General features: G+C 43.8%; 1 protein-coding gene across 2 annotated transcripts in view; it reads right to left on the bottom strand.

The window, feature by feature from the left end:
* Window positions 1–23815, bottom strand: part of TTC29 (tetratricopeptide repeat domain 29) — a 1075828-nt gene that overhangs the window by 110798 nt on the left and 941215 nt on the right. The window contains exons 12-13 of one of the 2 annotated variants that reach the window (XM_085643267.1): window positions 5173–5217; window positions 3985–4029 (exon numbers count right to left, since the gene is read on the bottom strand). The exons of the other annotated variant lie outside the window; for it this stretch is intronic. Coding sequence (XP_085499393.1) covers window positions 3985–4029; window positions 5173–5217 — 90 coding nt within the window. The remainder of the gene's footprint in view (window positions 1–3984; window positions 4030–5172; window positions 5218–23815) is intronic. 2 annotated transcript variants of the gene reach the window in all.

Raw genomic sequence — 23815 nt, forward strand, 5'->3', positions numbered from 1 at the left:
CTCGCGTTCCCTCCAGTCCAACCCACGCTTTATAAGAACTGCCACCCCTCTAGCGTAATTAGAGTATACTGAGGAGTATGAGGACCCCCATCTGTTATGTCTGAGCCTCGCAGACGGAGTACTGAGATGAGTCTCTTGCAGCAGGCATATGTCAACGTTGTGTCTTGCAAGATAGGCATGTACCACGCGGGACTTCCTACAGTCATTAAGGCCGCGTATGTTCCAAGTCAGACAATTTATGGTAGTCTCGTGTAGTGTATGTCAGTCAAATATATTGCAGCAGAGCTTCCCTTTGTCAAATGGAGTGTTTCGCATTTACGTATATCGTACCCACCATGACGAATTCACACATCCCCAAACCAAACGAGCTTGAACCCCACCCCCACCCAACCACCCACAACAACCCCCCAACTAGGTTGAAGCAAACCCCCCCCCCCTTGAAAAACATACAATCGAAAGCACGCGGGAAATTTCCCATGGGGACGAAGGAGTGCCAAGCGGTAAACCCTACTTGTGCAGGGTGGCCAAGATACTACAATGGTTGGACTTGCAATGTGACGTAACAGGAACATCCCCATGGCTCAAATATTATTCTCACTTCCACCCTTAACTTGTGGTTACAATCAAAACAAGCATCTCTTCTACTCTCCACAATGCGAGCAGAGTGTGTGTGCGATACTATAACAGAGATACAATCAGAGAATTCCGAATGCTAGTCCTACACTGAGTTCCAAACGGACTACAAATATTTAGGTTGGGACAACAACAATATCAAAATCAGACCAAAGTCAATGTATCACTCTCATCTCGGAGGCCAACTGCAAATTCCCCCCCTTCATGAAAATTGAGCAAACAGTACAGCCAGAGGCAGGCTACCACACATGGTTCAGTCATTGTCACTTAGCTGGTTTTCGGTAGCCCCGCTGGGTCGGGGGCTAGATTTTTTCGGCTTCCCTCCCACATGCTTGGCGAACTTCAAGGCGGACTTGGCGTCGGTAAAAAAGTGAGAGGAGCCATTATGAGATACTTTCAGTTTGGCAGGGTAGAGCAAGGAGTAGGGGATTTGAGATTGCATGAGAATCCGCTTCGCCGGCAAGAATTCCCGCCTGGACCGCCGGTGTGAAATCCGGGTAGAAGGATACTGTATGGACCCCATTGTGCGAGCCTGGTGCAGTATAGCATCTTGATCCTGCTAATTTAAAATCCTTACCAGTATAGGACGCGACGGCGCCCCCACCGGTGGCCGAGGCCCCAGGGTGCAGTGCGCCCTTTCCACCGTGAACTGGGGTGACAGGTGTGTCCCAAACAGATCCCGCAAAAGCTCAGAGATGTACACTTTCATTTTCGTGATTGCTGTGGTCTCCGGAACGCCCGTGACACGCACGTTGTTTCGTCGCGATCTGGCCCCCAAATCCCCGTTCTTTGCCCTGATCACCCCTAGTAGCCTATCCATTTGTGACAGCTGGTCTTTTGTCTCTACCTGAAAGTCGTGGAAATCCGACTGTTTATTCTCGAGGACATTTAATCGGTGCTCATGTACTCCCACCTGCGTCTTCACTGATTCCATCTGGGATGTAAGGTTGTCCAGCTTTGCGTCTATAGTGCGCAGGCTAGAGCGCATTTCTAGCATGAGGGATCTCATGTCTTCACCATGCTCTTCTTGCCTACTCTCCGTTGCTCCCCCAGAGGCCGTGTCTCCATCTTGATCCAGTTGTCTAGTCGATTTTCGCTGTTCAAAAGTTAGTCTGGGCTGCTTTGTGTCCTGTTTGCCCATGTCGCAAAGTTGCTTAGGTGTCCCCAGGCCGCAGTGAGCGTCCGGTTCCTCTCTTGCACCACAGAACCCGCAATACGTGCCTGGACAGCTCCACCTTCCGAGAAGCCCAACGAGCAGTATGGTGAGATTATCACAGCTGGCCCACGATGACCATGTGTAACCCATCCACGCACTCCGGCAAATTCCAGCAATGAAGACCCCTCAGGCAGGCACAGGGCGTCGCTATTCACCACAGATAATGCTCAGATTCTAGCCTGGAGCCGGAGAGGCCGTAGAACCCACCACGTGTTACACCAGGAGCCCACCGTGCCACCACCGATGATGAGACAGCCGGACTGCCCCGACGGGTCTCCCCCCCAGAGCCGGATCTCCACCTTCTGCAATGTCCGGCAAGCCGCCACTCTGGGTCAGCTGTCCCACGTCCCGAACATCCTTCGCTGCAGCTCACCTCGTGTGTGCCGATCGCCGCACTCCCGCCTCGGCCAGTCCGCTCAGCTCCGTCACAAAAATGGCGGCCTCCGCTGCAGGATCGCCTTCGCGCCCCGTCCCTGCTGCTCCAACCACCGACTGCGCTGGGTCACTTAGTGTTGCTCCACGGCAGTAGATGCCCAGTCCTCCGATGCGTATCTGGGCCCGGCGTGTCACCCCTCAGCGCGTTTGTGCCAATACCGCACCCAGGCCCGAGTTCAGACCCGGACCTCTATTGCACGCGCCGGCCGTGTCAGGGCTCCACAGCGCACCACTCGCCTGCCGCTCACCACCTTACGGGACGAGAATTGTTGCTCCACAGCATCGATATTGCAAGCGCCGTCACCGCCGCATGCCACGAGTGCGCCGACGTGCGAGATTTAGAAGAACAGCAAGTCGACATCCATATTTGTGGATGAGCGAACGTATTTTGTCTCGGCCGGCGGAGCTCTCTCAGGGAGCAGCCATTCCGCAGCCCGGCAAGCCACGCCCCCTCCACATCATTGTCCTTGGTTGGTACACTTCAAAAACTCCTCCACTTGCTGAGGATTAGTGTAGAAATTTTTCTTTCCCTGGTGAGTGATCTGGTGGCGTGCAGGGTACAGCATGGCATAATCTATTTGGGCTTGTCTCAACTTCTTTTTAACTAGCAAGAACATTTTCCTGGCTTCCTGTACCGCCATTGTAAAGTCAGGATATAGAGCAATGTTGTTCCCCTCGAAGTTAAGTTGCTGCTTCTCCCTGGATAGTGAAAGGGCCACATCTCTGTCCCTGTAGTTCAAAATGCGGCCAACATTCGGCCTCGGTGAGGATCCTGGGGGGTGGGGGGGGGGGGGGTTTGGGGGCTTGGGCCCCAGCGTGCGGTGTGCCCTGTTTACCACAAACTGCGCGGAGAAAGCTGCAGCGCCAAACAGGGTTGTCCACTGTGGTTTTTTTTTGGTTTAACCAACACTACATGATTAGATCTGGTAAAACAAGCAGCTTAACACTCCTCCTGGATAAGCCTGAAGGCTGCTCTCCACAGCTACCACTTAGAGAGCTTTCTATAGTTGTGTAGGACCACTAAAATCACCATAAGGGTTGTCATGTTAGTGCAAGGTGATTCACTTAAATAAGTGTGCACCATATTCTAATCCAGCCTCCTGCAGGACCCTTGGATGTTAAAGCCACCTTCTGCCAACAAATCATGAGGACTGTTCTTGATTCGTATGAATATACAGTAACTGTTACTTTACATTTACAAGGCAGCATGAGGAGTAGAGCCCCTATGAAGGCCACACTGTATCCTTTGACTCAACAGAGAGTTTCTTCTTAAGAATTTGACTTGCTGACATGCATTTTAGCCGAATGCTGTAGGGATTATTATGGAATGGTCATCACAGAAGTTGATCACATTCGTATATCATTAAATTGGCTGATGCAGGCAATTGTTCAATGTGCTGCTCGTGGTCTGAGCTGACACTCAAGTAGATAATTCAATGTAAACTGGCAGCTTTGTTCTTTCACCAATACAGAATGGCTCAGTTATCTGACTGGCAAAATATATTTATATGTCAATTTTGCCATTTTAAAGAAATGGCAACAAATTGCAGTTCAATAGCATTGAGTTACTTTTGATACTCTGGATTTGAATACAACACTTTTGTAGAAGTAGTCCTAACATATAGACTGGGACTGCACAGGTATTACATCCATCTGGGGACAATCATCTGTTTAAGTGGTTTTCTGATAAAATCACTTACCAAGTTGCAATTCCTGTCCTTTAATGACATGGTCAGCTTCTGTACCTATGGATTGTAATGATAGATGGTCAATTTTGAAGAGATCTGGACAAATTTACAAAGAAAATAGAAACTGTAAAAGAGATCTGGGATACAGGTAACAGATTTTCTTACTATAATGTTATGAATGTGGGTTAAGAGTTAAGGTCGGTGCATCCCCATGCATGAAGGACATTTAGTGTTATTTTATCCATTTAATCTTAAGTGCGTATGAAGCAATCTATGAAAGGTCCAACGAGGCAGCGAAGAATGAACAAGAAGATAAAGTACACAGTTAATTACATTGCACCTTTGTGCATGAATGAGACTCATTTGTGTTAAAACATCAAGATACTATGAAGATACACTTAAGCATGTAAAAGCTATCTCTTTGGTTTGTGTTACCTCTTTAATAGATCAGAATAGTACTGCAATGTTTATAATCAAAGATGATCCTTGCAATTTGCTTATACATTAAAAAATATATTGAATGTAGATTGTGTCAAAAACACATTTTAATTTGAGTTTATTTCAAACAAACAAAAAATATTTAAAAGCGGACATAAAAACGTTCTTCTCATTACTGAACTGATGGTGTTATTACAGACTGTTCTTGGTTCTTATGAATATACAGTAACTGTTACCTTACATTTAGAAGCCAGCATGAGCTGTAGAGCTCCCATGGAGCTATCAAGGCCACACTGTATCAGATGACTCAACAGAGAATTTCTTCTTAAGGATTTGACTTACTGAAATGTATTTTAGCTGAATGCCTTAGGGATTATTATGGAATGGTCATCATAGGGGTTGATCACATTCGTATACCATTAAATTGGCTGATGCAGTCAATTGTTCCATGTGCCGCTCAGGGTCTGAGCCGACACACAAGTAGATAATTCAATTTGAACTGGCAGCTATGTTCTTTCACCTATACCAAATTACTCAATTAACTGATTGGTAAAATATATTTATGAAAGCCAATTTTGCCACTTTTAAGAAATGGCAAGAAATTGCAGTTCAATAGCATTGAGTGACTTTTGATGCTCTGGGTTTGCATACAACACTTATGTAGAAGTAGTCCTAACATATAGAGTGGGGCTGCACAGGTATTATATTCAGCTGTGGACAATCATGTGCTTAAGTAGTTTTTTGATGGCTCAAATCACTTACCAAGTTGGGATTCCTGTCCATTAATGACGAGGTCAGCTTCTGTACCTATGGATTGTAATGAAAGATAGTGAATTTTGAAGGCATCTGAACGGATTTACCAGGAAAATAGAAACTGTAAAAAAGATCTGGAATACAGGCAACAGATTTTCTTACTATAGTGTTATGAATGTGGGAGCAGAGCTGCTGTGGGCGCATCCTCATGTTTGAAGGGCATTTAGCTTGATTTTATCCATTTAATTGCATTAATTGCCTAAGAAGCAGTCTACGAAAGGTCCAGAGATGCAGCCAAGAATGAACAAGAAGATACACAATTAATTACATTGCACCCTTGTGCATGAGTGAGACTCATTTGTGTTAATACATCAACTTAAAATCAAGATACACTTAAGCATGTAAACAATATCTCATGGTTTGTGTTCCCTCTTCATTAGATGAGCAGCTTGCTGCAATGTTTATAATCAAAGAGGAGTCTTGCAATTTGCTTATACATGTCACAATATATTGAATGTAGTTTGTGTCAAAAACACATTTAAATTTGAGATTTTTCCCAACAAAGAAAATTAAAAGCAGACAAAGACAAACTTTCTTCTCATTACTGAATTGGTGTTGTTTTTACAGAGGAAGACATATAAAGTTTGCATGCAGGAAACTTCTTGAGCAATGGCAGATTTGGACACAATAAGGTTTCTTTTCACAGTCTTTCGTTTCAGACCTTACTGTATGTTGGTTAAGTCATAAAAATCTAATGCCTTGAAGCACATGCACTTGGCTTTTCTCTCCATGGCTTAACGTAGACATTATTTGCTATCCTACTTCATACAAATTGATTCATTATTTTCTTTCTATCCATCCCTACTGAAATAAGTGTGCCAATTCGCAACAAAAGTTAAGGCTAAGCAGGATATTACACAGTTTGGATAACTGAATAATATAGATAATTGTTGAAACTAATGAAACTTCTTTTTGGTATTTAACACCTTTCATGATTAATGTGGCTAAATATGTTTTGCATAAAAAATGAAAACAATATCATTCGAGTGATTTAACCACAATATGGATAGTAGTGATAGTCAAGCAATTCCATAGAGTATTTGTTTTTTTGTAGGAATAACTAAACTTACTGAGTTCCTGAGAAAATGTAATCTTCCTAAAGCCTGTCGGTTTCAGGATCTATAGCACAGCAGTGAAATTACACATTTACTTGATCAAGTGCACTGTGATATTCATACTCTGTTTAACGTGCGTACTATAAACAACAATTTCACAGTGTGATGTAACCAAATGGTTTCCTATACTTGGAGTGGAAGGCACGATAAACAGGTTTACTATATGAAAGCTAAAAAAACAGGTTTTGTCCATTTTTACTTGAACAGGTAGTCCATTGAAGGCACATTTTTTCAGAAAAAGAGATGCTTCCCAAATAGCGGTATTTAAAATAAGTGGACACTAAAAGGCTGGACGCATAAGAATACAGAGGAGGACAAGGTGTAGCGGACAAAATAAATGATGCACAGAGCTTTAATTTGCAGTATCCAAACAAAATACCAATGTTGGCCGATAGCAGAGAGTTATGATCTTAGCCATATATATGTTTTCCAAATAAGCAAGCTGCAAGTTCTTTGTTTAACTGAAATGTGACCATTAAAAACCTAGAACAGCGCATAAACAAAACTTACAATAAAGGCATGTTCTTTATTTTGACAGAAATTACTTGGGTACAGCTCTCTTCTGTAGGTAAACACAAGATCTTACTTGAGCCCTCTTATGATAAAGAGAAACTGAAGACACTGCCTTAACCGCAGATTCTTTGTTCAATTTAGGACCTAAGTTACAAATTTCTTGAGCTGGGGAAGGGCACTTCCTTATCTAATCAAAAAGTAGATCCAGAGGTCTGAAATACCATAGTCTTACTTGGTCTTGTACTTTTCATTCTGCAGTTGGGGGTCTCTGGTGCCCCATCCAGTCTATGACTTTATGGATGCAGAGCTTGACATTTTGGGCCATATGTAGGTAGCCCAATACCGGTCGTTAACGGCCGATTTTCGGTAAATATACCGTTACCGACCGGTATTTAGGCTTTTGAGATGTAGGGGGATCATTTCTGTATTCGGTATTTTACCGAATCGGTAAAATTACTGAATCGGTAATTTTACCGATTCGGTAAATACCGAATACAGAAATGAGATGTAGGGGGAGTGTGTGGTGGGTGTGGGGATTCGTTATTTACCACCAACTGAAAGTTGGTGGTAAATGACGAATGTCTCTGTTAATGCATTATTTGGCCCTTAGATGTGTGCAATGTGGCAGACACACATGCCCTCAGGGCATGTATGTGTGCCACATGTGCACACATGCAGGAATCAGGGGTGCAACAGGGTGTCAATGTGACACCCTGCCACCCTTGATTGAGCTCCCCCCATTACCGATTCGGTATTTACCGATTCGGTAATGGTAACTGGCTTCCCATTGATTCCTATGGGCCTCCTGGCCCATAGGAATAAATGAGATACAGGTTACCATTACCGAATCGGTAAATACCGATTCTAAAATACCGACACTTACCGAATCGGTATTTTTTCACCTACATTACATTTACCGATTCATAAACACCGAATCGGTAAAATTCGGTATTTAAGAATCGGTAAATGTAATTTACCTACATAAGGCCCTTAGTCCTGTGATGCTCAGATTTTCCTGTCTTGCAGCTTTAAGAGGTAAGTGTTAAAGTTCACATGTAGAACAAGAGGGCATGAAATCTGATGAGGCCATCTGGAGGCTCAATATAGACATAATAAGCCACAATGGATGACTCAGAGAAAAAATGCAAGGAATTTACCTTTTTTTATTCAAAACTCAAACACATTAAAGCCTCCCTTAAGCTGCCTCATCTAACACTTCTGATCATATATTGTGCAGAAAATATATAACATTTGGTCTATTTTGTATGAAGTAGGAGAGACTGAACTTTTTAACACAATCTCCAAACTCAAGCCAAGTACGTTTCTAAGATCTCATAGGGGTCGCCCTAGAGCAAGAAGGCTACATTTCCTAAACAACTGGACCAACTTCATCAACCTAGGGCTCTCATAATGGATATTTATTAATTTTCTTAAGTAGGACATATCTGCCTCCCCTTAAAAATTGCTGAACATAACCCAAAAGATCTTAATTAACTTCTGTCCTGTCTCTGGTCTCACCCCCCTGGCTAGAACCCGTGGGAACCTCCAACAGAAACAGCTTGTTAGTGAAGAAAGTCCTTTGGATGATCAGCAACCCGCTTTCAGCCTAGTGCATTAAAGAAACAGACATATTTGAAATCACCGATCATCCCTTACACATCCTTGACTTATTCCTATTGAGTCAGTGTGATCTATCAGTGGTTCAGAGGCTTTTGACATGGTTGACTTTGGCATCATATTGTTACAGGGATTCTGCTTATGCACAGAACTATGCGCAGGAACCCAGGCCCTCAGTGAATTGTGGTGTACCAAAAACTCACCTCAGAACCCAGAACCCCTTATCCGACCAGCATCAGTGTCCCATTCGTTATCCAAGGTTTAGCTCGGCGGTCCCAATGTATAGACAACCCAGAACAAGCGACTTAGTGTATTTCTCAGGAATGGTGGGAATCAGAAATACCTCTTCGTAATTATTCTCATATCAGTCCACAACAGAATAAACAGAGACACGGTAAAAGTTTAAAGAGTTTATTTTATAAACCTCGTGTCCTAAGATGCAGCAGTTTGGCTAACATAAGCAGACAAACGATTAAAATCAAAACCATCAGCATAGTTACAATACCATAGAAAATGAAAGGAGTAATCATACTAAAATGACAGTGGATCTAAGCCACCTTCCTTTCTCTAGCAAACTAATAGTATTATTATTAAACTAGTAAAAGGTCTCTAGGCTTGAATGGGGAACCCCATACCGTAAAGATCAGCTCAGTGAGATCACATCACAGGATCAGCTAGGCTCTGCTCCTGGGAAAGCTCTTCTTCCGAATGTAATGAAAACATGTAACACTGCAATATTAAAAGCACCCAACTTTCAGGCATTTGCAGCTGCGTGCGTGTTAGGGCTAAAATAGTGGGCCGATCAACCTGAACCCAACAACATGCACCGTCTAGCGACCCAGACTGTTTCTTTACACTGTGTACAGACCAAGGTCGCTGCTCACTGTTTGGGATGTGAACAACAGACAGTTCTCATGTGAAGCAAAGTCGAGTAAGCATTTCTCAATTTAATAACATGTGACTACAGTGTCGTGTGCAAAAGCAGCAAAAGCGGCAAGATGGCTTTCTAACATCTAACGCGGTTGTGCTAACTTAGCATTGTACATATATAGATAACGATCCTTGATCGGACCACTAACCAGTAGGGGCGCACTTGCAAGAACGCAGAGTTCAAGTTTGATAGAGCGGAACCAAGGGCATGAACTGTAAGTCCAAATAAGGTAAGTGAAAAAGTTCAAAGAGAAAAAACAAAGAAAAAATAAAAAGAATTGAAACAAGCATTTGCAATGCTATAGGTCTCGCATTTATGTGAGTTTGAGCTATTGGCATTGTAAATGACAACGCGTTTTATTTATGCTTCAAAAACCAAAACATAAATAAAAGGCATTTTATTTACAATGCCGATAGCTCAAACTCGCGTAAATGCGAGACCTGTTGCATTGCAAATGCTTGTTTGTGTTTTGTTGTTACCAATGCTCGTGATTTAAACTAATAAAAATATATATATTTTCGAGTTAGCTTTTTTGAAGCAAAAAGCAGGCAGGTGCCTACTGCGAGTTTGAACAATGAAACTTGGCAAGACCAAACCCCTTTTGGCATGCAGTTGCAATTAACCGTTATGCGGTTGATACGTAGATTTCAAATTTGAAAGAAGGGTTTGAGATGGGAAGGGCTGCATTCAGCTCATCTCTTTCAAGAGAAGTTTTGAACACGTACAGCACATATACATCAAAGCGCAGGGCCGCAGGCGGAAGTCGGGTAAAAACAACAAGTGAAATAGAAGAAACCTTTTTTAACTGCACCGTGATTCATTGCAAACTGGCCGAGTTGCCAATGACTGTGACTGCCTGGGAGCCCTGGTACCACCAGGAAAGCACATTGTAATTATCACACAATGAACATCCAGCTACTCAAAACTGAGGCTACCAGAGCAGGCGGAGGAGTGAATAATGTAGTTTTTTGTGCCAAATGCCTTAATGGATTTTCATGAATAGAAAACCACCCAGAAAAATGTTTGGAGCACTGTTGGTGTCGCCGGCTATTCTCTAGATAAATTAGTTGCAGCTGTCCAGGCAGTAATGCCTGTGAGTTGTGGTGGTGGATGCAACCAGCATAACTTACACCATGTTCAGATATCTAAATAAAGACACGCATTTTACATTTACAAAGGAGCGCTCACTGGGAGTACGAGACGTAAAACGGATCTGTGCTTTCGAGGCGGATTCACCTGTAATACCTGGGATTTCAATAAGTGTGTCCACACTACAGGAAGGACCCCTTGGCGCTATCTAAGTATTCCAGGTTCTCACCCTGTGATGCATCCAGCCTTCTAGCAGAGCTGCAGCACCAACCATAGAGCACAGTGAATAACCAGAGTGACATTCCACCATATGGGTGTGGTGACGTCAGCATTGCGTCCTTGGTCAGCTTGGACGGATGCGCATCCAGAATAGAGTAGTGAAAACATAAAAGATCAAAGATACGAATACTTACCTAGATCTGAATGTGCATAATATTGAAGACAAAGTGAAGCATACGCGGCCGCGACAGTGAGGCGGACGCGAAAATTAAAGTGATCGCGATTGCGATCGCGTGCTGCGGAGGAAAGACACATGGCGCTGCGCGCCTGCACGTTCACATGCACTGAAGCTTTAGGCCACAGCAGCACTTTGAAAAGCCTGTATACAAAATGTCTCGGCCAGACCAGCGCATGCGCTGGATCAGGCGAGACCTAAAAAACCATTTAAAAGGATAAAAAAACATCATTGAAGGACCAATGACGAAATGAAAGTGCAAAAAGGTCAATCCATCAATGTATAAGCACAATAAGTTGCAACAGCTTCCAAGAGGAAATCATTGGAACGTTCTGCAAAATTATCTGCCATCCAGTTCAGCACGGGGAAGGAACATACATGCTCCTCGACCACCGGAGCCTCCAGCACCATTCGAGGACAACTGGCGTGCTCTTCAAGATAACTTCTTGCTAAGAAGTCAATCGCAGCCGTTCCGATGTCCCAATTCCCAAGGACTCCATGTGCTGCTCCACAGGCCATCATCCCGACGCCAGAACAGTCCAACTCATGAGCCACTAAGGGGCTCATCAGCTGATCATAATCCGGGGCAGGAGACACCGAGTTCGACAGACACAAATCCAGAGCCCATTGGAACGGACAATCTAGGCAATGAAAGACGGGCTGCACACAAGTAAAGTAGGGAAACCGGAAGGACAATCCATAGGCTATGCTTAGAGTTGCCAGTGGTAAAGTGCCATAGTATTCAAGCATCCGGTTACGAAGATGGAGCAGCCGGGACATGTTGTCATGTGACGCAAGTTGTGCATCCATAGCGCAGGGCGCAGATCAACAAAAGTATTCCAGCTATGAGGGCGAGAAGTAAAGGGAGAACTCTGAAGACGCTGGAAAAAATAGAATGAAAAAAGGCCGGGATCACACCAAAAATAGTTTGAAAGGAGGTCACGAGGCCGGAGCCCACAATTTTAAAAAAATGAGCCAAGCCACTTGTTGACGAGGCATTAAAGATAGTCTGAATCAGGGTCCCAAAATGAAGTGGTAGATCAGTATTCAAAAGCTCTTGCACCTCAGTGCGGGTGTTTGCTATGTGAAGGACAAATGTTTCCCGGGATGAAGTCAACGCGACTTCTTTTTGAGACAATAGAGCCCTTATTCTGCTCATCTTGTTGAACTCTGCTTTCAAGGTTGGAATGGAAGGCCAGATGGATACATCGAGCCATCCATGCGGGGGCGGGAAAAGGACGTTATTACAGCAAACTACTCTCAGTGATACAGTCACTATGTAGGGAATTCCCACCAACATCCCACAGCAAGCTTCATTATTCAACAGCAAATAACTACCGTTAGCAAGCAGCGTAAAAGACGGTGTTATAACTGGCACAGGGATTCCTTTCAGGACGCAAGCTAAATTAGGGGCATGCACATTACATGCACCATGCAATTGAATGTGCCTACACACTACAGAGTGATCCGGAGTGGAAGTGCACTCTTCACCTTTCAAGTAAACCTCCTTGCCATCTCTCGCACATCTATACGTGAATGGGAGTGACCAAACTTCGTGCAGGAAGGCAGTACCAAGTTGTTCATATCTGCCTAGAGCATAATGTTTCATGCACGAACTGAACTTAAACAGAGGGAACGGTAATGTGATTAACTCATGTATAAGCCACACAGCGGAATTCAATTCAGCGACAGAGAAAGGCAAAGGTTCCAACTTTTCAATGTGTAGTAATGAATATGTAGCATCTTTCATGGACATGAACTGTTGTTTCGCAGTTAAATTAAAAGGAAAGAACAAAGATGAAGTGTTCATGTAATCCCAAGGGACTTTCCCTGCCTTTAACGTTTGCAACGTCCATGCAAACTGCATAATAGAACGCAATTGATTTTGACCATGATACAATACAGACAAATCATCCTGCACAATGTCTACCACAGATGATACAATATTATCTAAGGTATAAATTCTGGAAGATAGGGTGTTAATACTATTATCTATTACAGCCAACACCTTTTCCATATTGGCTTGATCAATACCACGTAATCTGGATGCAGCCTCAATTTGTGATAACTTCCAAACTTCGTTGTAAACAGCATACACCCATCTTTTGGACCTGCCAACTGCAGGACCCTTAACAAAATCATTAAAATCTACTTTGCCGTTTAATCGTGCTAAATGAAGTTTAACCGATGCTAAAGTGGAATGTTGCAGCCAAGACTGACATAACTTCCCTACCGAGTAGGTAGTTACAGTGTGAGAAGATTCAAAACGGGGGTCTACACGAACCTGTGTATACCCCTGCTTCAAATCCAGAAACCGATGTTGACAGGAGTCCCAACTCGTCTGCCACACCAACCACCCTTCCGGATACAATTCAGAAATATTGAAGGATGTGTTGGAAATGTATGACTGCAACGTAGCAAGGGACAGATCCGTATGATTACCCCAATTAGGATAAGCACCCAGACCCGGAATCGAGGGAGAATTAAATTTTTTAGAAGTAGCCAATCCAAAACAGGTGGTTTGAAAAACGGACGAATTTAAAAATAACATGTGATTCGGGATGAGACAGGCACGATGCAATGCTTCTGTTCCCTGTACCTGCCACAGTTTGGAGCCCCAACCCGATTTAAGATCGATAGTAGCTTTCCACAGATCATATCCTCCAATTGCCAACTCGTCCATAAAGGACTTTGAATACAACAATTTGGTGTGTGTCAGTCTAACTTTGGAAGCAGACTCAGGCGCAACCTTAAAATAAAAGGAGGCCGGATTTGACACACTAAAATCAGAAAAATAGGTGAATTTATCCACTAACGTAGCCGAGCTGCCCATCCTAGGGGCGGGACAGTGTTCCCATTGTGTATAATTTACAAACTTTCTAAACGTATTTGCTTTGTGTAGGAAATGCGTGCCATAATGTTGATAGCAAAATTGCTCATCATAATTAGCAGTATCTAAATACAAATCCTCAGCATCAAATGCAGCATAATATTTCAAATAAGAAAACAGTGCTTCTATGGCTTGAACATCCCAGTAATCTGAGTGGATGTTCTGCTTAACGACATCACCCATAGAAACACGAAATACATTTGGCACATTAATTACTTCAGTGGGGCCTTGAATTTGAAATTTTACGGCATCCCAAGCGATCCCATCAGGTACAGGCCAGGCAGTAATGTTCACAAAAGTCTGGTCCCTTTTCATAATATGTGATGAGGAGTGGGGGGCCAAAGTTCCATCAATTAGTCGAATTGTAGATCTTTCTTTCAGGTAGTGTCCATTGATAAGTCTAAAAAACACTACCACAAAGCCAATGGACATAAACAAAAAAATACATATGAGCACCAGCCAAATGTAAGTCCAAGGTGGAATTAAAAAATGTCTTTTGAACCAGGCCACAAAAATCGAAACTTTGGACGGGGCAATGGAAGTCATTGAATTAGAGTCAAAAGAGTCTTGTGAGTGGGCAACTGTGGTGGAATGTAAAACAGGCAATGTAACATCCGCAGGATAAGCATACTCAACATCTTCAGGCAGACCACCAGGTGCCGGTGGCAATAAGGGACCAGTAACTGTATGCATCTCGATTGCAACATCAGGCACGGTGGTAGAAGCTCGGGACACAACAGAATTTCTCAGCATCGAAGGGCAAGAAACCGCCGGTGTCATACTAAGAAGAATCGGCCATTCGCTGTAGCTTGACATTGTCAATAGAGACGTACCTGTTATCCTTTCGACCAGGAAGTGGAGGTAAAATGACTGTTCGAGTACCCTGTACTCCAAACACTGGAACCGGTGCACGATAAGAGGGGCCGAACTCCTTCTTGTTCTCCACCTTCTCACGGACCAGATCACCAACTCGAGGTAGCCAGCCGACTACCGGAACCTGAAGCGCAGCATCAGATGAGGAGGGTACGTGTTCCTTCGCTAGACTGTCTCTGGCTTCTTGAAGATTCTGCAATACAGCACAGTGTTCATCTACGTCAAAGGGTGCGGCTGACGCCGCCATGTCTAGACCATCAAGGTCTGGGACAAACATTCGTACACCAAAGAGCATCATGTATGGGGTCCGCCCACCCAGAGACCTTCTAGGGAGATTATTAAGTGCATGTTGCACGTCATATAAGTGGGCTAGCCAGTTCCGGCCAGTACCTAAAACCCTGGCTGTCAAAGATTGCTTTAAGTCACGGTTCATTCGCTCCACCACACTATTACCCTCAGGTCGGCATGGAGACGAAAATTTGACTTGGACCCCCAAATTTCTCATGGCTTCTCTGTACGCCTTAGAGGCGAACGCAGGGCCCTGATCAGAATGAAAGGTACCACATGCAAAACTTCCAACAAAGACACGCAAATCCTTTATGACAGTGCGAGAATCAGCACTCCTTTGTGGCCACACCCACAGAAAACGTGTGCACGAATCAACTGCAACCAAGATGTATTTGTACGCAGTATCAGAGGTAAATGGACCGCAATGATCTAAATAAACACAACCCATTGGTTTATTAGATATGTACAACTGAGTTTGTGGTGGGCGCGCCACAGTTGAAGGTTTAATCTGCTGGCAAATGTCACAATTAAGAACATAAGCTCCGGCTTGTTTATACAAACCGCACCACCAGTAACGTTGTTGTAGCAGAGATACAGTAGCTGCAACGCCGGCATGCGCGGACACCATGCCCTCGTGAGCCGCTAATATCAAAGATGGTCTGCAGTCCGCGTTGGGAATCAATCTGTCACCAACGTCATTAATCCTGACTAATGGGACGTTATCAGGACTTAAGCGATAATGGTAACGAGAGGGGAAGCCTCTAGGAAATTTCGTTCCCTTCTCTGTAGCAGCAATAGCTGCCAAGATGTCATCATCGATCTTACTTTTGGATCGGTGATGGCAGGACATGACCCCTGTTTCTGTTGCTGTTTCCCCTGTTTCTTAGCTCTCCAACTTTGCTTAGGAAAGTTGGGGCGTTCGTCTTTTGTAGACGAGCTCACCTTAGTTTGCTGTACTATATCAGGAATGATCACAGTCGGTTTTACACCCAAGGCACTACGACCCACGGTCCTATATGCCTTTGCAATTACTTTCGCGAACTCTTTGGGCTTGTCGGCGTCATCCACGCGGTCCATCATATTCGCAACTTGGAACTGCATGGCATCTCCTTTGAGGTTGCCCATTACCATGGAGCATACCACATCGAAGCTGTCGACAAGCCTCATTCCCAATTCAATAGCAGCCTCCGCACCATGATTCTCCTGAACCTTTTTGATGACGGATGGTAGCACAGACACAGACGGAGTGCCATAGCACTTCGAATAGGTCGCGGCAAAGACCTTACCCCAGTTGTCACAATCGGCCATATCCGGGACCAGATCTTTAGGCAAAGTAATGGTGAGGATCCTGTGTTTCTCCACAGAAGTTGTATTTGGAAAAACCGCTTCCAGCTGGTCAAATTTCTCAGCAAGCCAATAAGGAAATTCATCCTTACTTTGGGGGCGCTTGCCGACCACCGAATTAACCATAACAGGACTAATAACCACCGCGTGGTGGTCCGTAGGTTGTCCCGCAACAGCAGGTGCCCCCACCTGCACGTTGCGTGACACGTACTGCACTAAAGCCCTATGGACTGTAATCAGGGCTGTGTGTAGTACCCGCAACTCAGCCACCGCCACTGTGAGATAGCGGGGATGAGGCGTAAAACCGACCAGCACCGGCCATGTGGCCCCTGCAATAGACAACGGGCCCATTCTCGCCGGTGCAACCGAATGGGGAAGGGCGCCATTAAACCAAATAGTATGCTGCCAGGCAGAGATCGGAATTTCTTGTGTCCTATATGGGGTATAGACCGCAGGCAGCTGTGTGGCAGTATAGGTATGAAACGTATTATCGTCATCTACCGCCGGAAAAGTCACCCATGAGTAAAACAACTCATACGGGTATGACGCATCAGCGCTTACCACAAAAATTACAGCCATCCCATCATCCGGCACCCCATATGTCGTCAAATGACGGCGCAGAGGTGCACGGCTATGCGCAGCTATGTCAACCGCCATCAGGACACACTAAAGAGTATCAACGATATCAACAGTAGCACTGGGGTTCAGAAAAAATAACCTTTTTAATGATCAAGCTTGAAGGAACCTATTAGTCGAAACACAGGTAGGTTAAACCGTCACTCCCGTTATCCGGAAACCAGAGTGAGGGTGTTGTAGACTAATACAAGCACTACTAAGGCGTTTCAAATCAACAGACCAAACATTAGGTGCGCCATGTTGCAGGGATTCTGCTTATGCACAGAACTATGTGCAGGAACCCAGGCCCTCAGTGAATTGTGGTGTACCAAAAACTCACCTCAGAACCCAGAACCCCTTATCCGACCAGCATCAGTGTCCCATTCGTTATCCGAGGTTTAGCTCGGCGGTCCAAATGTATAGACAACCCAGAACAAGCGACTTAGTGTATTTCTCAGGAATGGTGGGAATCAGAAATACCTGTTCGTAATTATTCTCATATCGGTCTACAACAGAATAAACAGAGACACAGTAAAAGTTTAAAGAGTTTATTTTATAAACCTCGTGTCCTAAGATGCAGCAGTTTGGCTAACATAAGCAGACAAACGATTAAAATCAAAACCATCAGCATAGTTACAATACCAAAGAAAATGAAAGGAGTAATCATACTAAAATGACAGTGGATCTAAGCCACCTTCCTTTCTCTAGCAAACTAATAGTATTATTATTAGACTAGTAAAAGGTCTCTAGGCTTGAATGGGGAACCCCATACCGTAAAGATCAGCTCAGTGAGATCACATCACAGGATCAGCTAGGCTCTGCTCCTGGGAAAGCTCTTCTTCCGAATGTAATGAAAACATGTAACACTGCAATATTAAAAGCACCCGACTTTCAGGCATTTGCAGCTGCGTGCGTGTTATGGCTAAAATAGTGGGCCGATCAACCTGAACCCAACAACATGCACCTTCTAGCGACCCAGACTGTTTCTTTACACTGTGTACAGACCAAGGTCGCTGCTTACTGTTTGGGATGTGAACAACAGACAGTTCTCATGTGAAGCAAAGTCGAGTAAGCATTTCTCAATTTAATAACATGTGACTACAGTGTCGTGTGCAAAAGCAGCAAAAGCGGCAAGATGGCTTTCTAACATCTAACACGGTTGTGCTAACTTAGCATTGTACATATATAGATAACGATCTTCACTACAATATTACAAACGTTGAGAAAACAAATGTGGTTTGAAGCCAGAGTACCAAAATGGTTTGTTTCGCATCTTATAAATTGCTCGGTACAGATTAAGGTTGAGGCTTTTCCATTCTTTTATTACAAGGAGTACTTCAAGTTTCTAACAAGCTCATTCTCTCGTTCCCCTGTTTTTTGAACCCCTTGGAGACTTCATTGAGCATATACTTTACACCAATATGCCAACAATATCCAACATTTTTTTTGTATTACCCTGATGATAACCCTAATCTGCCAAGATACTTGATCACATCAAATACTGAATGACACAACACCACCTAAAATGCACCTGTGACATAGTGAGAGTTTTGCTCATCCCACCTTACCGATCGTTTACACAATTTAAAATTGTCTTGACTTTAGGACATCTTAGAATGCACAAAGACCATCCATCATTAAAAGTTCCAAATCTCTTGACTTCATTCTAGATATTCTATAGACCTTCTCGACTGACATAAATACATTATCATAGCTAAGACTGCAGACAGTTATCTGAAACTGATACATGGGATAAAAGCTTTTATTACGGAACAATACCTTGAGAAAGTGCTCCGAGCGTTGCCTCTCTCAAGACTGGATTATGGTAATTCTATTCTGCTGGACATTTATAAAATTCACCTTGCCCCTGTCAAAGTCACTGTTCTGTTCATCTGACCTCCAGGAGTCCTTGTTTCAACCATATGATCCCTATACTAATCTCCCTGAGCTCAATTGCCTTTAAGGGAAAACCCATATAAAGTAGTGTGTTTAGCCTACTAATGGTTTCCTGTTTTGTGAATACATTTGCCTCAGCACGGATCAATTGGTTCATTGCTTTCCTTCTGATTTCTGTAATAAAATTGCCCTGCTGTATTTATTGAATATTGTTGCTCTACCTGAAGAGCTCAGATGCTATTGGGCCTTGTGTCCAGGCTACAGATAACAGTTACATAAATAATAAAATGGCATTAAACAGATAGGGAAGGTGTAGAAAGCTGGCTCTTTATATGGTATACCAAAAAGAGGTATACCGTGCAAAGAGTCCAGGAATTCCTTTAATAGTGGATAAGGGCTTGCTTTAGCAGTTCTAAGGTGCTCTTTTAGGAGGTCGTGTGGTCGAGCAGCCTTAGGGCTTATCAGGGAGGAGTGTGAGACATCTGTTGCGCACACACACAGCCAATAGATGATACACACGACTCAATAAGGATATCTACACCAATTTATAAAAATACCACCTACCTTTATATAACTTTAGGCATCAAGATCATCAAAATTGGGTAAATACTCTTTAAAATAGCATAGTTTGAAGAAAACAGGTTTTTGATACTTTAGATCGGAATTGGAGCATTTCACGGTAATGTTAACCTATGGAGGAAAAACTTGTATTGCATTCGGGCACTCAACAGCGACTGACGGGACCAGTCATCTGGACTTAAGGTGAAAATGGGGCAATGTCCAAAGCAGCACCAACAATTTACTTTGGGAATCACCAGGACTTCCGGGTGCAGAGGTGTCTTACAGCGTCGGGTGTCCAATTCAAGTCTAAGGAGATCCGTCTGTCGAAAAAGAGGCTGGAAACTTTGACTGAGGAACTAGTTGGACTGAAGCAACAGCGGGGCTCAACTCTTGCGAGGCTTGGGATGTGAGTACACCTTTGAATCTCATCTTGAGGGGCCAGGGCCGATGAGTGCAGAGGTGTCTTTAGGCGTTGGGTTTTCATCACCGGGAGCACTCGCGATAGAGAGGGCCTGCAAAGAGAGGCTGCAGGCGGTGTCGGGAAGTCCACAGTGGGCAAGTCGAAGGTGGGCTTTGTCTCTGGAGGGCTGGGAGACCACGCTAGCACCGTTGGCACACTTCAGCTCAGGCTAGGAAGATCGGTTGCAGTGATGCTTTGAGGCATCAGGTTTTTGAGGTTCCAGAGTCTCAGTCTGCTTTGGAGTGCCTGCAGGATTCAAGGAAGCAGCTCTGCTGCTCTAATGGAGTCCCTGGTTCTTTGTTGAAGGCAGGCAGGTCTCGCAGACTTTAGAGGCTCAGCAGCTGCAGTGCAAGACGACCTTTAGCGCACCCTATTGGGAACAGCAGACAGGCCAAAGGGGCTGGTGCTGGGTCAGTTGCTTCTTCCACAGTCGGTGCTTCTGCAGCTCTTCAGTGTCCTTCCTCTTCGTAGGTCGGCAGGAACCTAGTGACAACGTTGGCACCATTGCTCGACTCCACCTCAGGCTAGGTGGCTGGCGCATCCCCATCTGTAATATCAATGCAAATGAGGGAATCCCTTTGCCTCTGCGCCCACGCCATATTACAGATTCAGGCACAGAGGCAAAGAAGATGTCAGGAGGTGCACTGACAGTGAGCCCTTCCATGGCAGCCCTCTGGATAGGGGAAAGGGGGTCCCATGGACCCCTCAGACATCCCCTTGCAGGCAGGTGCTGTCACTCACTGCACCCATCTGCAAGGGGATCTCTAATCGCCCTTAAAAGTGAAGGCGGGTTGCTGCCCGCAATGTGAAACACGGAGCGGCTTTAAAGCAGCTGCTCCATTTTGCACATAAATGTGCTGCTCCCAGGGCAGTGCAAGTTTGCAGCTGCCCTGAGGGGAACACATTTATCCTAATATGGTGCATTTTCCTTGTTTAGGCCTGGCGCACCTTTAAAAAGGTGCACCCAGTGCAAACAAGGAAATTGTACCATGTGTATGATACGGCCCCTGGTATACGTTGCAGAGGAATGTTACTAAATCAGTTGTTACTTAAAGCCAAAGTTGGTTGCACAAAAATCTGTGAGAAAAGCCAAAGCTTCTGTTCACAACACATGATCCAACAATGGATGTCTGGACATGTGCCCATTTTAAATAGTTGTTATTCAATGCTATATACAGATTCTATGTAAATTAGAAGTTTATAAGATGTGGATGTTTATTTCCAGAACTTCCCTGAAACGTTTGAGGCACTGAACATTGTGACGCACTTAGACGTGGTTTAACTCACACTGTGGTTGTAAGCATGGCTCTAACGTTGTATGCCAGTCTGTGCTAATGCATATCTGTCAACTTCTTGCTTCCAAAAATGGGTCCAAAGCCAGTTAAATTGAGGGCACCAAGAGAATGTACAGTTGAGGTAGGCCAGAGGACTGACCTTCAGAGAGGCCCTTCACCCAACCTGTCGCAGAAGACCAACCCCTGCTTCACACGGCAAAAGGCCTTTTGGAAATATTTTCCATATTTCACTGGTCCCTGTGAAAAATAAGTTTTCCTACCAATGTATCTTGGGCAATAGAACACCCACACATGAAATACATTAATGACTCCCCAAAAACAGAAATTAAATTATCGCATACTAACAGAACTCACAATGAATGAAGGGAGTGAGATGCAGCCAGGATGCAAGTCATACTACTAATTTGAACTAACAGATTTTTGTTTGTATTTAGCCCTCATTGAAATTAGGTGGATGAGCACTCATGGGGGAGATTCTTGAGAGAAAATCCCCAAGCCCAGAATGAATGTGAAAAAGGCACATTTCCCACCAGTCCTGAGATAACAGCCCAACTCTTGTTACACAGACTAGTGCTAACATATTTTTCTGGTGGAGTTGCTTCCACTAGTCAGGTACTCAAAGCTAGGTTGCTTTGGTGGCCTGGTATCAGTAGGGGTTGGCTGCTTCTCCCGTTGGATTAGAGGGAATTAGGAGACATAGCAGGAGTGCTGCATTGCCAAATTTAAAATAGAGGCCTAAACTCATTTTTATCAACATAGAAAGACACACTGCTGATTTATAGTAAAACACTTATCAAAGCAAACACGAGGAGATGATGGAGGGAGTGCTGAAACTTTTCAAACACTCACCCCCAGTAAAAGATTTGTGTTGAATTCATCATCATTCTTTAGCTTACCTTGCCACCCCAGTTCAGACACAGCTATATGCAAATTAGTTTTGACCCTGTGCCTCATGGGAACAGTCCAGACCGAACTGCCAAGCCATGTCTTCCCTGGACCGGAAACAAGCATCCTGGGACCGGTTTCGGGCTCACAGCCCTCATCAGCCAAGCTAGCTTGAATCCAGTGGCAAAGTGAGCAAGGGACCCACGTCTGGGCATACCCTGCCAAGTTAGGGCAAACAAAGCAAACACAAGTAGATGATGGACGGAGTGCTGAAACTTTGCAAACACTCACCCCCAGTCACAGATCTAGGTTGAATCCATCATCGTTCTTCAGCTCACCTTGCCACCCCAGTTCAGACACAGCTATATGCAAATCAGTCTTGACCCTGTGCCTCATGGGAACAGTCCAGACCGAACTGCCAAGCCATGTCTTCCCTGGACCGGAAACAAGTATCCTGGGACCAGATTTGGGCTAACAGCCCTCATCAGCCAGGCTAGCTTGAATCCAGTGGCAAAGTGTGCACGGGACTCACGTCTCGGCATATCCTGCCAACTTAGGGCGAACAAAGCAAACACAAGGAGATGATGGACGGAGTGCTGAAACTTTTCAAACGCTCACCCCCAGTCACAGATTTGGGTTGAATCCATCATCATTCTTTAGCTCAAAACACTTATCAAGACAGATACATAGAATTTGAATGATTATTGATTTTCACTAGCAAAACACAGAGGTGCTACAGAGTTTTCCAAAGCAATTCTGCACCCTCTTTGCTGTCCTATTAACATTTTAAATTGATTGGTGAGATGCTGCAAGATCTAACAATATAGTGGGTGTTTCTCCATGAAAATCTATATTCCCCACACAAGTTTGTGAAAAGATATTGTAGTGGAATCGGTGACATATGTTTATCTCAGTATAATAACCCCTGGAAACAAAATCTCAAGGTAGAAAAGCAAGGAAAACAAATACACTGAGTCAGAAAAAGCGCTAACTTGGGGACAGAGTATAACACGGTAGAATTGTAAAGGTTAATAGGAAATAGGAAAGAATGCTGTTAAGAGAAACGTGAAATGGAGACAGACCTGTAATCATAAAGAAAGTATTACATTTAAAAAATGTAACTTAGTTAAAATGGAATCATTAATATAAGACATAAAGAGGGTGCTGGGAAGACTCTCTTGTAAATAAGTAAAAAATAATGCTGTATAAGACAGTAATAATAATATACTAATAGTAGAAATATTATATAACACAAAATAAAAATTAAAATATCAAACATTTATATCAGATTAAACTGAAATGAATAATCCAAAATGAATATAACAATAATAAAATTGGATCCCAATACTAATCAGACTATGATTAATCACATACAATAATATGAAAGTAATTAAAGCGCTCGAAGAATTCATATGGAATCACAGAAATGCTCAATAATAGGCTAGAGTGGATGGGGAAAAGAGTCCTCTGGGAGATAACTTGTTGATGGATGTGGCTTACTTCATTGGTAATTTTTGTGCCTTAATATACATATTCATTTTAAAGCTTGCTTGAAAAAAGTACTGGACATTTCCAAATGAAAAATACCCATGAATAATGAAGTACTGCACTGTACTAATAGAATGTCGAATTTCAGAACACGCACACTTGCTTTGTCAAAAAGCACATTCTCTCTGCTGGAGGGGGTGATTTTTGAAGCCAAACTCAGCTTGGTACGGATATCAAGAGGCACCAATTGTACTTAGCATACTCAGTTTCTGATTACC

This window comes from Triturus cristatus, chromosome 2_2, assembly GCF_964204655.1.
Source record: "Triturus cristatus chromosome 2_2, aTriCri1.1, whole genome shotgun sequence".
In the NCBI taxonomy this organism is placed as follows: domain Eukaryota; kingdom Metazoa; phylum Chordata; class Amphibia; order Caudata; family Salamandridae; genus Triturus; species Triturus cristatus.